We start from the raw sequence: 12,647 nt of genomic DNA, 5'->3' as shown, positions 1-12,647 counted from the left end.
TTATAAAAATGTGAAGTAACTCTTAAAACTCTCATCAAATATGATCTTCAGTTGCTACGTGGGAACGACTGATATCCTTTAAGAAGAAAGAGGACTTGATTGGTAATTTCAAATCTTTAAGTAAATGGCTGCGCACATACCGTCATAGGCTCTTATTAAGGCCATTTGTCCAGAATGTGACAGCTCTGCAGTGGCTGCAATTTGGCTGAGCACATGCACAGCTCCCCACCAGAACTGACCTTCTGCAGCCCGCCATTCTCCTCCACCAGTGGCGGAAGCGCACTGGGGCTGCTGGCTGGCGGGGCCTCCACATTATAGTCACGGAAGCAGCAGAAGAAGGAGCTGAGGATACTGCGGCTTCTCTGCTTCTTTAAGCTGACGTTACACTGGGCTGCTGGAAAGAGAAACACAGTGCGCTGTGGCCAACTGCAGCATGTATTCATCGTTGTCATGCAATGTGAAAACGTGACTGTGCAGTTGCCACCCCCACCCCCGACTCCAGCCCTGATACCGGGAGATCTACTCAGGACGAGAAGAGAGGGCCCTGGACGGTTACTCTAAAGGATTGTTATTCAACGTGTGAAGTGTAGAAGGTCGGCTGGTTGGTGGAGTCCAACCCTGCTGGTTGGACAGAATTCTTCTGACCTCATCCCAGTGGGGGCTGCTTGCTTGCTAAGTGACCCATTCATAGGGTCAGGCATCATCTGCATTCCTGAACCGAGCAGCGAGAGTCTTTGACCCTGCACTCAGCACTACTTCAAAACAAAGATCCTCTGAGGCACAAATCACACTTGACACTCTCTGAGAAGCATTTCTCTATTAAGGGTACCAAGAGTCCCTTTGAAACGAGGTTCTTAGATACTCCCTGCTCACCATGGAAATGACTGATTTCATGGGTTAAGAAATAAGATGTGTAAGGGCACAACACAGAGCCCCCTTCCTCACCTCTGACATTTTTGTCAACAAATTGACGGGAGCCCGAACTCACAGAGCTCAGGGCTGAAGGCTTCCACCACTCTTAAAACATAAACAGCAGGGAATGTGCGGCAGAGAACATGTGCTGGCCGGGGTAAAGCCCATCTTCATGGGACCTGGGGCAGTGTTGTGACACAGACTCATTCCCTGGCCGGGCCTGGACTAAAGCTCCAGAGGGAGTGATGGAGCCTTTCTGTTACCCAGGGTGCAAGACAAGCTGCCACAAGTCAGGAATAGAAGGCAAAAACTAATATAGATGAAAAACACCTGAGGGGAGGGAACTGACAACTTGGAGAGGCAGGAGCATTTGGCCTGGGAATGCAGCCAGGGCTGTCCCACCACATACCACGTCTGGGTGGGCCGGCAGTGCTCTGAGAAGAGGCCACAGGCAAAGGGACCATGCTTAGGGTTAATGGGAAAATCACCAATGTGGGAAAAGATTTAAGTCCCCATGATAATTGCTGGAGTTTCTTTCTCTCTCCCAAAAAGCAATTCTGGCACGATTTCTATTTTTGAACACTTGAGTGATTTGTATAGCACCTTCCCCCTCAAGAGATCGCAAACCCTTTGCTGAAAGTCTTGGGGTAGGTGCTCTTCTGCTGGTAGCAAAGCAAATGCACTCAGGTGCAAATTCTGAAAAAGGATGGAAAAGCTGTTTTGCCAGCAACTTCACAGGCATGGTCAGTCTCTGGCCTATGTTTGGGCAAATGGCCCGGGAAGAGTGAATTTAAGATCCTTATGCACTGCAGATGAGCTTCAGAATCATAAGTCCCTGGAAAAGCTGGCCGTTTTATCTTGTGCATCTCTGGGTGCAGGTCCTAGGGTACCATTTCAGGCCCCACATGCCAGGACAGACCAGGCCACCAGGACCACCAGACACAGGGGTTGTCCCCGCAGCAGTGGTTGGAGGCGATCACGACCCCTGTTTACTGAGGACCAGCCCTCTAAATTTCAGTACTTTACAACCCCCATCTCGTGTAAGCCTCACAGCCACCCAAGGAGATAGGTGTTATTGCTTCCACATCACTGCTGAGAAAGCACAACCAGCAATTGCATGTGCCAGGATGCAAACCCAAGTGGGCCTGCTTCCACGGCAGGTGCCTTCTCCATGTGCTGTGCTGAAGACAGTCTTGAAATAACTTAGGTCAGATGAAGACGGAGAGGCGCAGTGGAGAGAAAATGACTGCAATATACTCACATTTAATATACATGATCGGTTAAACTGTTTTGTTGTTACACTGGGTGCTTTAGTTTTTGTGCCACACTTAAATAATTTAGTCAGAGGCGGGCAGGAACAAACTCTTCACCCTGCCAATAGCACATTTCTCTGCAAAACAAGCTATTTGTTCATGTCTCAGAGACACTGAGCAGATAATACCAAGGTCGGACAGTAAACAGCTCTGCAGAAAGCACCTTCCCAGATCCTATTTTCATCCTCAGACCACATACACCTATCTATAACTAACTAACCTGTATGCTAAAAAGAGCCTAAACCTGGAGTCAGCGAGTTGCTTATGATTTCCACCATATGATTGATTCTGTACCATGCACAGGCCATAAATAGACTGTGAGAGTCACTAAATGAGCTTGAATCACTTGGGAGCTCATCGTCCCCTGATGGGGAAATGGTATCTTACTCAGGTTCTCCCTTCTCTGTATGAAAAGGTGAAACAGCCCGAGCATCTCACTTCCACAGCTCCGGGAGGGTCTGGGGCTCACCCCACCCTCAGTTCTCATTTGTTCCTAAAAGGGCTCAAGATATGCTCTGTCTGAAATTAACGACCCTACTGCCCCCCACCCCAGCTGCTGCCTCTCCTCTAGCTAGTCTGGTTAAAAAGTCCATACATAGTTTAATGGACAAATGTTTACATTATAACATTAGGTCAGAAAAGCTAGATAAAAAGTTGCATATCTGACTTGATTAGAACTGTGCAAAACAAATCAAAAGAGATTATAAGTAAGAAAAGATAGGCCAGAATATGCCAAAATGTTAACAACAATTGTCAGGTTTGGGGGGCTCACATTTCTTCCTTCTATATTTTCCAAACGTTTTATGGTAATCATATATCACACGTAACAACGGGAGAGCAAATAATCTTGTTAAGCTCTCTTTTAGCAACTTTCTGATGCTCAGGAGAAACCACAACCTACTTCTAATCTAACGTTCAGTCTTACTCCTATGCTTCTCCGCTCCAGGCCCGTGAAGCCAAACCCAGGCAACAGCGGGGCGGTTAAAAGCCTTGCACGAAGTAAACGATGCTGCCATCAGGGCCCACTGCCCACCTAGACCTTCATCTCCAACACACCCACCTCAAGACGAGTGGAGGCCATGTGGAAAACGGCACCAAGTAAGTGTCTTTCTTTCTTTTTTAAAGATTTTATTTATTTATTTTCAGAGAGAGGGGAAGGGAGGGAGAAAGAGAGGGGGAGAAACATTGATTGCGAGAGAAACATCAATTGGTTGTCTCTCACACACCCCCAACTGGGGGCTTGGCCCGCAACCCAGGCATGTGGTCAAACCAGAGACCTTTAGGTGCACAGGCCGGCACTCAATCCACTGAGCCACAGCAGCCAGGGCATAACTGTCCTTCCCCAGCAGAACGCTCCTGCTGGCATTCTCATCTGGCAGCGCCACCAGACCCCCGACCCTCCCTGTGCACACAAAGGCCCTCCGGCTGCTTCTTTGTTCTTAATCAGGGCTGGGCCTCTCACCACCTTTCTTCACTCCCTTTGAACGTTCCTACTGATAACCTCCGAGGGAGAGAGGTCTCCTGGTGGCTCAGGTATGCAGGAACAAGGTCTTTATCAGGACTGTACCAGCAGAATATGAGAGAGCTTAATGCACACGTCTTCCTGTTTTGTTGGTTTTAAGAATACTTTGGAGAAGTAAAAGGAAGGAGTAGCAACTTTGAACATCCGTCTACAATACTACATGAGAGATTTTCATTTTTTATCAGACTTAGGACGAAAAAGTCATCACAAATCATTCCAAAGTTTTCTGCTGCTTTTTCACCAGAACCTTCCCACTCCCATCCACAGCCACGCCTGCCCCCCTCACTCCCCGGTTTCCTCCTGGGGACACTCCCCATCGCACTGACATCCAGCCCACTTCCTTCTCCTCCAGGCCTCACATCCCCACTTCTCAGGACATTCCTGTTCTCCAGGGGCTGGTTCAAAGCCCCCCTCTCGGAGGAAGCCCACTCCAGTAGAAATGATCTGTTCCTCGGCCACTGAATTCCCATGTGAATGTGTGTGTGTCTGAGATACGGCTTCGGCTCACTCCTCCCTATTAAATTCCGGGCCACCAATCACCGAGTCTAAACATCTATCCTTCTCTCCCTTTCATTAAGTTGTTGGTTTTGATATCCTTAACAGCTCTTAAATCTGTCCTCCACAATCCCCTGTCCCGGTTGTGCCCCAGCTGAGGCCCTCATCATCTTGTCCCTGAACAACTATGATAGCCTTTTGACTTGTTTTCTTGCTGATTTTGTTTCCTATAATTAATTATCGACATGACCCACCTAGGGAAAGCCCAACAAGTGAATAGACCGTTTGGTTGTTATGAGTGTGGGCTCTGAAGTCAGCCTGGAATAGTCCAGGACCTACGTTAAGTTAGGTGACTTTTTCGTGCTTTGGTTTCCTTATCTGTAAAGTGAGGATAATAAAGGTACTCATCTGTAGGCTTGTTGTGAGAATAAAATGAGTTATTATGAAGCACTCAGAACAGCGTCTAGCACTGGTAAGCACTTCACAAATGTTAGCTCCTGTTATTATCATTAGTCTCTTAAAAGCTTTTGCTTTTTAAAGGTGTGGGGTTCTGAGGGTAAGTCCTGACTCCAAGGCCGGATCCTGCGGGTATACATTTTTCCCTGGCATCTCACAACTAGGAGGCACTCTTACTATAACAGACCTTGGTTACGTAAACTGTAATTTAGAAAGCAAAAGTAGAAAAAAAATCTGAAGTAATTTTAATAAATTGATCTAAAAACTGGACGTAGGGAAGGGTTAAGGGTCTGCATGAGCTCTGCTGGGGGCTGCCACCTGCTCTTTCCTTCCTCTGCTCCCTCTGGGGCTGCAGCGGAGCTCTCCCCTCTGCTGAGCACTGCACCTGCCCAGACTGCATCTGACCCAGGGCCTCCCTGCCCCAAGCTGTGCATCCGAAACGAGTGCCCTCTGTGTGAGGTGGACCACGTGAGGTCCCTGAAGGAGGCCAACACACCCAGCATGGAGCTCTCCCCCCGGGGCTACTGCATGCTGCCGTTCCCTCAGGGCTCTGACAGGGCAGGCCTGTGTCCTCTTCCTTCCTCCCGCTCATGAAGACAGGCCCACAGCTGGTTCCAGCCGCTGCCCTTCTCTTCACCTAGACGGCTGGGCCATGGGCATGAACACCCTACAGGCTGAGCACAGGCAGATGGCTAGCAGGAGCAGATGGGGGGATCCTAAGAAGCAACTTTCTCCATTTCTCTGAGCAGACCTGGGTGGGCAGAAATCCCGGGAAGCATTGTGGAGAGCTGGAGATGTTGGGCACGGGCCTCACCCAGGCCTCCTGTGACCTCTGACAACTTCAGAGAGAGTGTGACACCGAGGACAGACAGGCCTATAGCTATTTCCCTGGATACATCCTGGGAGCTAATGCTTCTGTCAAGGCCCTGCCCCTGGTGTCACTGCAGCCCAGCAAGTGAAGACTCTGCTTCCCACTCATATACATTCCCTCTCTTCCTCCTCCCAGGGCTGGGGACCTGCCATCCTCCAGCTCAGCAAAAGAGGAGCCTAGAGAAGGCCCGTGGCTGGGGTGGCTCGAAGCAGGTGTGTAGGTGGCTGCCTTCCTGACTCCTCAGTCCTAAAGGCAAATGGGAAGCCTCCCAAGTACCTCCTTGGTCTCGTAGGGAAGAGGGCTGGCCCAGTAGCAAGAACCAGGGCCTTCAAAGCACCAGCTAGCCATGGGGAGCATAGTAGACAGTTGACATTCTTTCGCCTGCCAGAATCTATTACTCATCTTTCTGGTAAAAGTGCCTCAATTTTCCTCTAGGGAACCACTCTCATCTCACCAGTCCATGACCAAGACCTGGGTAATCAGAGCCACATGATTGGCTGAGGGATGCGCTCCTGGCCCAACCCAGGCCAAGGAGAGCCTGCGCTGGTTTGATGCTACAGCTGTTGGAAGAGATGCTCTGTTTCTGCTGGGCTTCTAAGCTGGTAGGCTGTAAGCCTGCAGCCCCTGGTGACTACCTTTGCCACCAAGGGAGAAGCTCCTACGTGAGCATGAAGGCAAAACCAAGGAAACAGGAACTGAGATACGGAGAGGGCCAGATCGCTGACAGTATCATCACAGAGGCCTTGGTTCCATTCAAGCCAGACCCTTCTGGAAGTTTCGGTTGTGCAAGAGAATAAATCCCCTTTTCTCTTAAGGCAAACAAATTGGGGTTATGTTATTTGCAATGGGAAGGCCCGCCCCTGAAAACGTAGGCTCCTAGGCTAGGCTGTGTAGAAACACTGCTGTAGCACACAGGCACCGTCCCTACTTCATGCTGCTCTTGTCCACTGGGAGAGACACGGAATGAGCATTTCTAAGCCAGTATGAGGTTTGTTCTGACCGGGCAGCACCGGACACTGTTGGAGCCCAAAGAAGGGCATGCAGTCCAGAACTGGGCATGAGACAGGGTGGTAGCAGCGACTTTTTAGAAGAAATGTCTTCTAAGCTGGGCTCAAAGTTTCATAAAATTATTGGAGGGTGTAGGGAAGTGGGGAAATAGCGATGTATAAAGGGCCTGATTGAGAGAGACTGTGAAATATTTGAGGACCCAAAAAGAAGTGGCAAGGGCTATAAGATGGGGGTGATGAGTTCGGGTTCGATTCTATAAAAATGGCATGAATATCACTGTTTCACTTCAGCACCTAGAACTGCTGACTTTAAATTTTAAATTGTGCCTCATGCAGGCTATCATTCAGCATCAAAGATTGTCAGGGCATTTGCAAATTAGACATGTGGACCATTTTGTATGAAGAGCCTAACCTAGAATTTCTTATTTAAAAGCTGACTTTAAATACAAGTTCCGTGGAAAGAAAACGAGCTTCGGAATTACATTCAGGTTCAAGTCCTAGCCCTGCCATTTGCTGGCTGGTGTGATTTCATCTGATTAAGTGACACTAGTAACATGGGTGTCATAATACCTACCCCATACGGTTCCCAATGTGGATGCAGCAAAAACATGTATGTTTGTGTAAGGGAGAAAATCTACCAGTAGCTTAAAGCATAGCAACAAAACATCCTGATTGGTTTAGATGCAGTACAGTGTGAACATTCAGAAGTTAGCTGGCAGACAACGGTCCCTCCGAAAACAGCCTGGCTTTATGAGAAAACACAGACCTATTTTGTTTTTGGTTACGTGAATTCTAAATGGAGAACTTACAGTAGCTCTTTAAAACTTTACCAGCTAGCCAGTGAAGGTTTCTTTAAATAATAATAACAATAACAGAAATCAAACAAATCAAAATCAGCTCCACATGTAAAGCTTAAAGCAAACCCTAGGAGTCAGGTCTTTTGTAGGAAATCATGTGAAATACAGGTAGAAAGAAAATGCTGTAATTAAAGTCACCGAATGCCCTGGGGATGTCCACCGATTGTCAGTGAGGGCTGGTCCTTCTGTGGGACAGGACTGGTCTAAGGAGCTGTCAAATCATGTTTATGCCAACATGGGGGGCACGGTCTGAAATCACGACCAGTTGGTACACACAGGCTGGGAGGGGGCATTTCTGATCATCCTCTTAAACTTTCTGACCGAACTGATTCCCTTCTATATCCAGAAATTGAAACGTCGACCCCAAACAGCTAGTGTTTCTTCAATTAGTGTGACAGGTGCCCAAGCCTGGGATTACTACCCTTTTACGAGTCCTCTATTCTGACTTGGCTTGGATTTCGGGTTGGGGAGGCTTCAGGACCCAAACCGCTGGGGTCTGCACCAATTCAGAGCTTCAAAGACTCACCTTTGGGAGCACCCCACCCATCTGTCCTTATCTCTGGTCCGACCTAACACTCCAGTGCCCCGCACGCATCTCTACACAAAGGAGTAGTTCAGGATAAAGATCAGAGTAGCTGGACACAGGTGGAAACGTTTGCTATCACTTACAGATCCATCCTCAATCATTCGGGTTTCTTCCCAAGTGAAGAAACTGCATCTCAGCAGCAACAAAAAACAAAGAAGGCTTGCCTTTAATTTCCACGTTGTCAAGCTAGCCTATGTGCCGGCACAGGGACCAGACTGCCAAATACCCAGTGTAACTGAATTTCTAGGAGAACAGTGACTTATCACACAAAGACTACTGAGAATGTGTCAAAAGCACCAGACAGAACCTGCTCTCCAAACTAGCTTCTTTCTTGTCACAAGAGTAGAATTAAGAAATGTGTTCCATAGCAGATTTATATCATCCGAGTATTTACAGCAGAACATTAAAAATAAAAATACATCCTGTTCCAAGCATCAGTGTGGATGCTAATACTGTAAAGGCTGCAAAACTGCACATGGGAGTTTCCCAAGGTAGGGATATTTCTTCAAACGTGGGGATGTCAGAGAACTTTACAACCCTGAAGAGACCATACAGCTCAATTCACAGCTACCTTACTATGGAATAAGCTAAATACCTTTTTTTATGGAAGGAGGAGCAGTTCCCTTCCGAGGACCAGCATTTAAATGAATGCACCATTTCTTCTCTTCTAGAGCTGGCCTGCAATCTCTGGAATGCTTCCCAGGGCGGTGGTTTGCAATGGGTGTTTAACAGGAAATTCTGGGCAGTCTATGCATACATTACATTCCTTTCCCACCCTGAAAGAGTGGTCAACAACCACAACTTTCCTCTCTTTGAATATAAGGGGTTGTTGAGGGTGGAGAGAGGCCAGGGCACAGGCTACACACAGTTCAAAAGCAGATGTAGCCGCTGAGAAGCAAAACATCCTTTTCTTCTAGAAAAAGGGCTTAGGAACCAACAGTCACTTTGTGAAATGTCCATTCAGTCCCTGTTCTGTTCCTAAGCGATACATTTCCCCAGGGAATTCCACCCAACACTCGATGAAAGAAACGCACCTCTGAAAGCCCATTTTCCCACTGCAACCGGGAACTGGCCGCGGTCCCTCCGGTAGTGAGAATCATGGGGAGGAGGAGGGCTGGTGGCTAAAGGCTGCGCAGGGGAACCTACTCTCATCCCTCCGCAGTGACAGCACGTGGTTCCCCTGTTCACTGGCGGCTCATAACAGCCCACTTTCGTTAATGCCTCGTCGGTGTGAGGCTCTCTCTGGACATAAATCACCTCTGGCCTCCACAGTGTGTGATGCCAATATGACCACCTTTCTGATGGGAAGACAGAGACTCGGAGTACATGTGACTATGCAGCGAGGGTGCCGGGGTTCAAAGCCAGAGCAGCCTGACTGCGAGGCTCCCAGCCATCCCACAACCCTTCCTGCCTTTCCCCAGCGCTCTTCGGGTTGGGGTTTTATTTCTAGGGAGAAATTCTGAATATGAGGCTTTGTGCCATCTGCCTTCACTCCGAGTTTTACACTTTTGGAAATTCCACAATGAACCAATGAGATTTACGGCAGCCCTAGTAGATGAAGCCAGACACGTGGTTGTCCTACTGTGCCCCAAATGTACCCAGGCTACCAAACTCTCTGTGACTCAGCCTCCCACGAGAGCCCCTCTTCTGGGAATGGTCTTCCTCACTTACTACTTCCCCAGGTCTTTGTGCCCATAGTCACACACTCCTAAGTGGCAGGGGTGGAAATTAACCAGGTCTGTGCAAGTCTAGAATCTAAGCTCTTAACTTAAGAGTCTGTTTTTTACATCGGGGGCCAAAGTAAGTTAACAAAACAAAGGATTTAAACAGATAATGCACTTAGGAGAAAGTAAAGGTTAAAATTTAACAGTAATCAAATAAATGAATGTTTAAACAGTGAGGCCAGTTTTGTAGCTATTAAATGAACAGAAATGATACAAATAAAAACATAGAGCCAATGGTAGTAAGGTTTTGATGGCGCAGGCCCATTCCTTCACACATTGCCAGTAACTCTGCAAACTGGAACAACGTGTTTGAAAAGCAGATGAGTGACGTGTCAAGGACCAAACAATCTGAATGTCTAGGAGAGTAGACATGGTTAATTAAATCAGTGCAGAGCAACTGGAGAGAATACTGTGCTGCCATAAGAAATGACCATTATGAAGGCACATGCAGAAGCGTTCGTGGTCATTGTCAGGTGGCGCATCTCAGACACTGTGCACAGCCTGTGTCAGTAACTCTGTAATGTGCTTCTGGACAAGCTCTGGGAGGTGGGCTCCAGGGACACAGGCTTGGGACCTATCTTCTTTATCTGCATCCCTGAGACCTAGAAATGTGCCTGCCATAACAGATGTTTATTGAATAAATGAATGCATGAAAGGAAACACAGAACAGTGAAAATGATCGATATTTTAAAGAAAGAGTTCCGGCGATATTTTGAGTGAGCTCAGCTCAGGCAGCACCCCTTTCCTGGGAAGCCCTCTTGCCCACAGCAAGCTTCCGTCCTCTAAGCAATTTCAACCTATGTGATCCACACCTGGCCACCCCCGCCTGCGGAACCCAAATTGCAGCTCCCTGGCATCTTTAGTGAGACGGCAATCCCTGCTTCCTATAAAATAATTAGTGCAAGATTTCAGAGAGAATATGTAAAATTCACTAATATGTTAAGTAAGCATGGCAATCCCTGGATCACAAGGCTAGGTTGATCATTATTTTTCCTTATCCTTTTTTATAATTTCTCAATATAATGAAAAAAGTTGAGTCAATACTGAAAATGCTTCTACTTAATAAAATATATGGCAACATTTTCATATATCACCAGATATATTTATACAACTTAATTTTTTAATAAAATGCAATTTTATTTTATTATTTTTAAGTTATATTTTATTGATTATGCTATTAAAATTGTCTGGATTTTTTTCCCCTTTGTCCCCCTGAACCCAGCAACCCCCACACCCTCAGGCAATCCCACCAAAACTGTTCATGTCCATGGATCATGCGTGTAAGTGCTTTGGCTACTGCATTTCCTATCCTGTACTTTGCATTCCCATGGCTACTCTGTAACTACCTATTTGTATTTCTTAATTCCCTCACCTCTTCACCCATTCCTTGACACCCCTCCCATCTGACAACCATCAAAACGCTCTCCATATCCATGATTCTGTCTCTGTTCTTCTTGTTGTTCTGATTGGTTGTCTTTTTCTTCTTTATGTTCCTAATCATTGATTTGATTCTTGGCTTCATCCCATTCTACTGTTGTTTCCCTGCAAATTGTTCTTCATTTCAATTAGTGTATCCTTAGTTTCTTACTAGATCTTATTTTTGCTGCTGAGGTTCTCGCTGAGTTCCTTGAGCATCCTTATAACCAGTGTTTTGACTTCTGCATCATTGCTTAGCTCCATTTTGTTTAGCTCTTTTTATGAAGTTTTGATCTCTTCTTTCATTTGGGCCATGTTTCTTAACTTCCTCATTTTGGCAGCCTCCCTGTGTTTGCTTCTGTGTATTAGGTAGAGCTGCTTTGATTCTGTGTCTTGGCAGTGTGGCCTAATGTAGTAGGTGTCCTGTAGGGTCCAGTGGCACAGACTCCCCTATCACCCAAGCTGGGTACTCGAGGTGTGCCCTTCATGTGGGCTGAGTACACCCTCCTCTTGTAGTTGAGCTTTGGTTGCTGTTGGCAGATCAATGGGAGGGATTTACCCAGGCCAGTGAGCTGCAAGAGTGGCTGTGATCACTGACCACCAACCTCTGCCGTCCATGGAGGATCAGCTGTGCAGGGGTTGAGTGGTGGTGCTCTGATGTGGTCTGTAGCAGTCCACTGGGTGTACCAGTCCTGGGATTTCCCAGGTGGTACAGGCCTAGGTCAGCCCCAACCTGTGTTTTGCCCAGGTTCACCCTACCTAAGTTATAAAGCAATCTGAGATGGCTGTTATTTGTACTGGGCTTGGAGATTCCCAGGTGAAGCCAAGTTGTGAATCTAGGCTGGTTGCTGCTAGTGCCGGGCCTGGGGTTCACTGAGGCCCGCTGTGGCTTAGTTGAGAGGATTTAGGCAGCTGTGTGCAGTAGGAGCCAAGACCAGCCAGTCATATGGAAAAGCAGCTTGGGTGGGCCAGTAAATTAGGTGGGGTGGAGTCTTTGGGGATCTCCAAGGTGGGTCAAACAGTGGTAGCTAGGCTGATAAGAGTCTCAAATATGGCACCAGCTTGTCGGTTCTACTGGGGGAGGGTTTAGAAAAGGGACAATGGCTTCTGCTTGCCTTGATGCCAGACACTTCAGTTTCTTCCTGTATGCCACTGGTGCCTTTCAAGCTGCTACCCTGGTGCTGGAGCTCAGAGACAGTGAGTCTGAGTAAGTCTACGGGTCTGTGGGTTCTTTAAGAGGAACTGCTTGGGGCTCTAGAAGTTTCTTCCATTGACTCAATCCCAACTGGTTTTTGTAGCCAGAAGTTGTGGGGACTTATCTTCCTGGCACTGGAACCCTGGGCTGGGTTGCCTGGTGTGGGGCTGGGACTCCTTGCTTCTGAGATATCCCTACCAAATTTTTATCCAACAGAGGTGGGTATGGGACCAGCCCGTTCCACATCTGTGCCCCTTCTACTAGTCTAAATGGATGTGGTTTCTTTAATTCGA

The 12,647-nt window shown here is 47.4% G+C and overlaps 1 protein-coding gene across 5 annotated transcripts in view; it reads right to left on the bottom strand.

The window, feature by feature from the left end:
- Window positions 1-12,647, bottom strand: part of CTDSPL (CTD small phosphatase like) — a 114,139-nt gene that overhangs the window by 34,479 nt on the left and 67,013 nt on the right. For 4 of the 5 annotated variants that reach the window (XM_090284509.1, XM_090284510.1, XM_090284506.1 and 1 more), the window contains exon 2: window positions 240-394. In XM_090284509.1, the coding sequence (XP_090140635.1) occupies window positions 240-394 (155 nt within the window). The remainder of the gene's footprint in view (window positions 1-239; window positions 395-12,647) is intronic. The other variant, XM_090284507.1, reaches the window with a different exon arrangement.

The sequence above is a fragment of the Furipterus horrens genome, unplaced genomic scaffold (genome assembly GCF_987537825.1).
Source record: "Furipterus horrens unplaced genomic scaffold, mFurHor1.1.pri manual_scaffold_7, whole genome shotgun sequence".
Classification (NCBI taxonomy): domain Eukaryota; kingdom Metazoa; phylum Chordata; class Mammalia; order Chiroptera; family Furipteridae; genus Furipterus; species Furipterus horrens.
The sequence above is the reverse complement of the archived record's forward strand: the minus strand, read 5'-3'. Positions and strand labels throughout refer to the sequence as shown.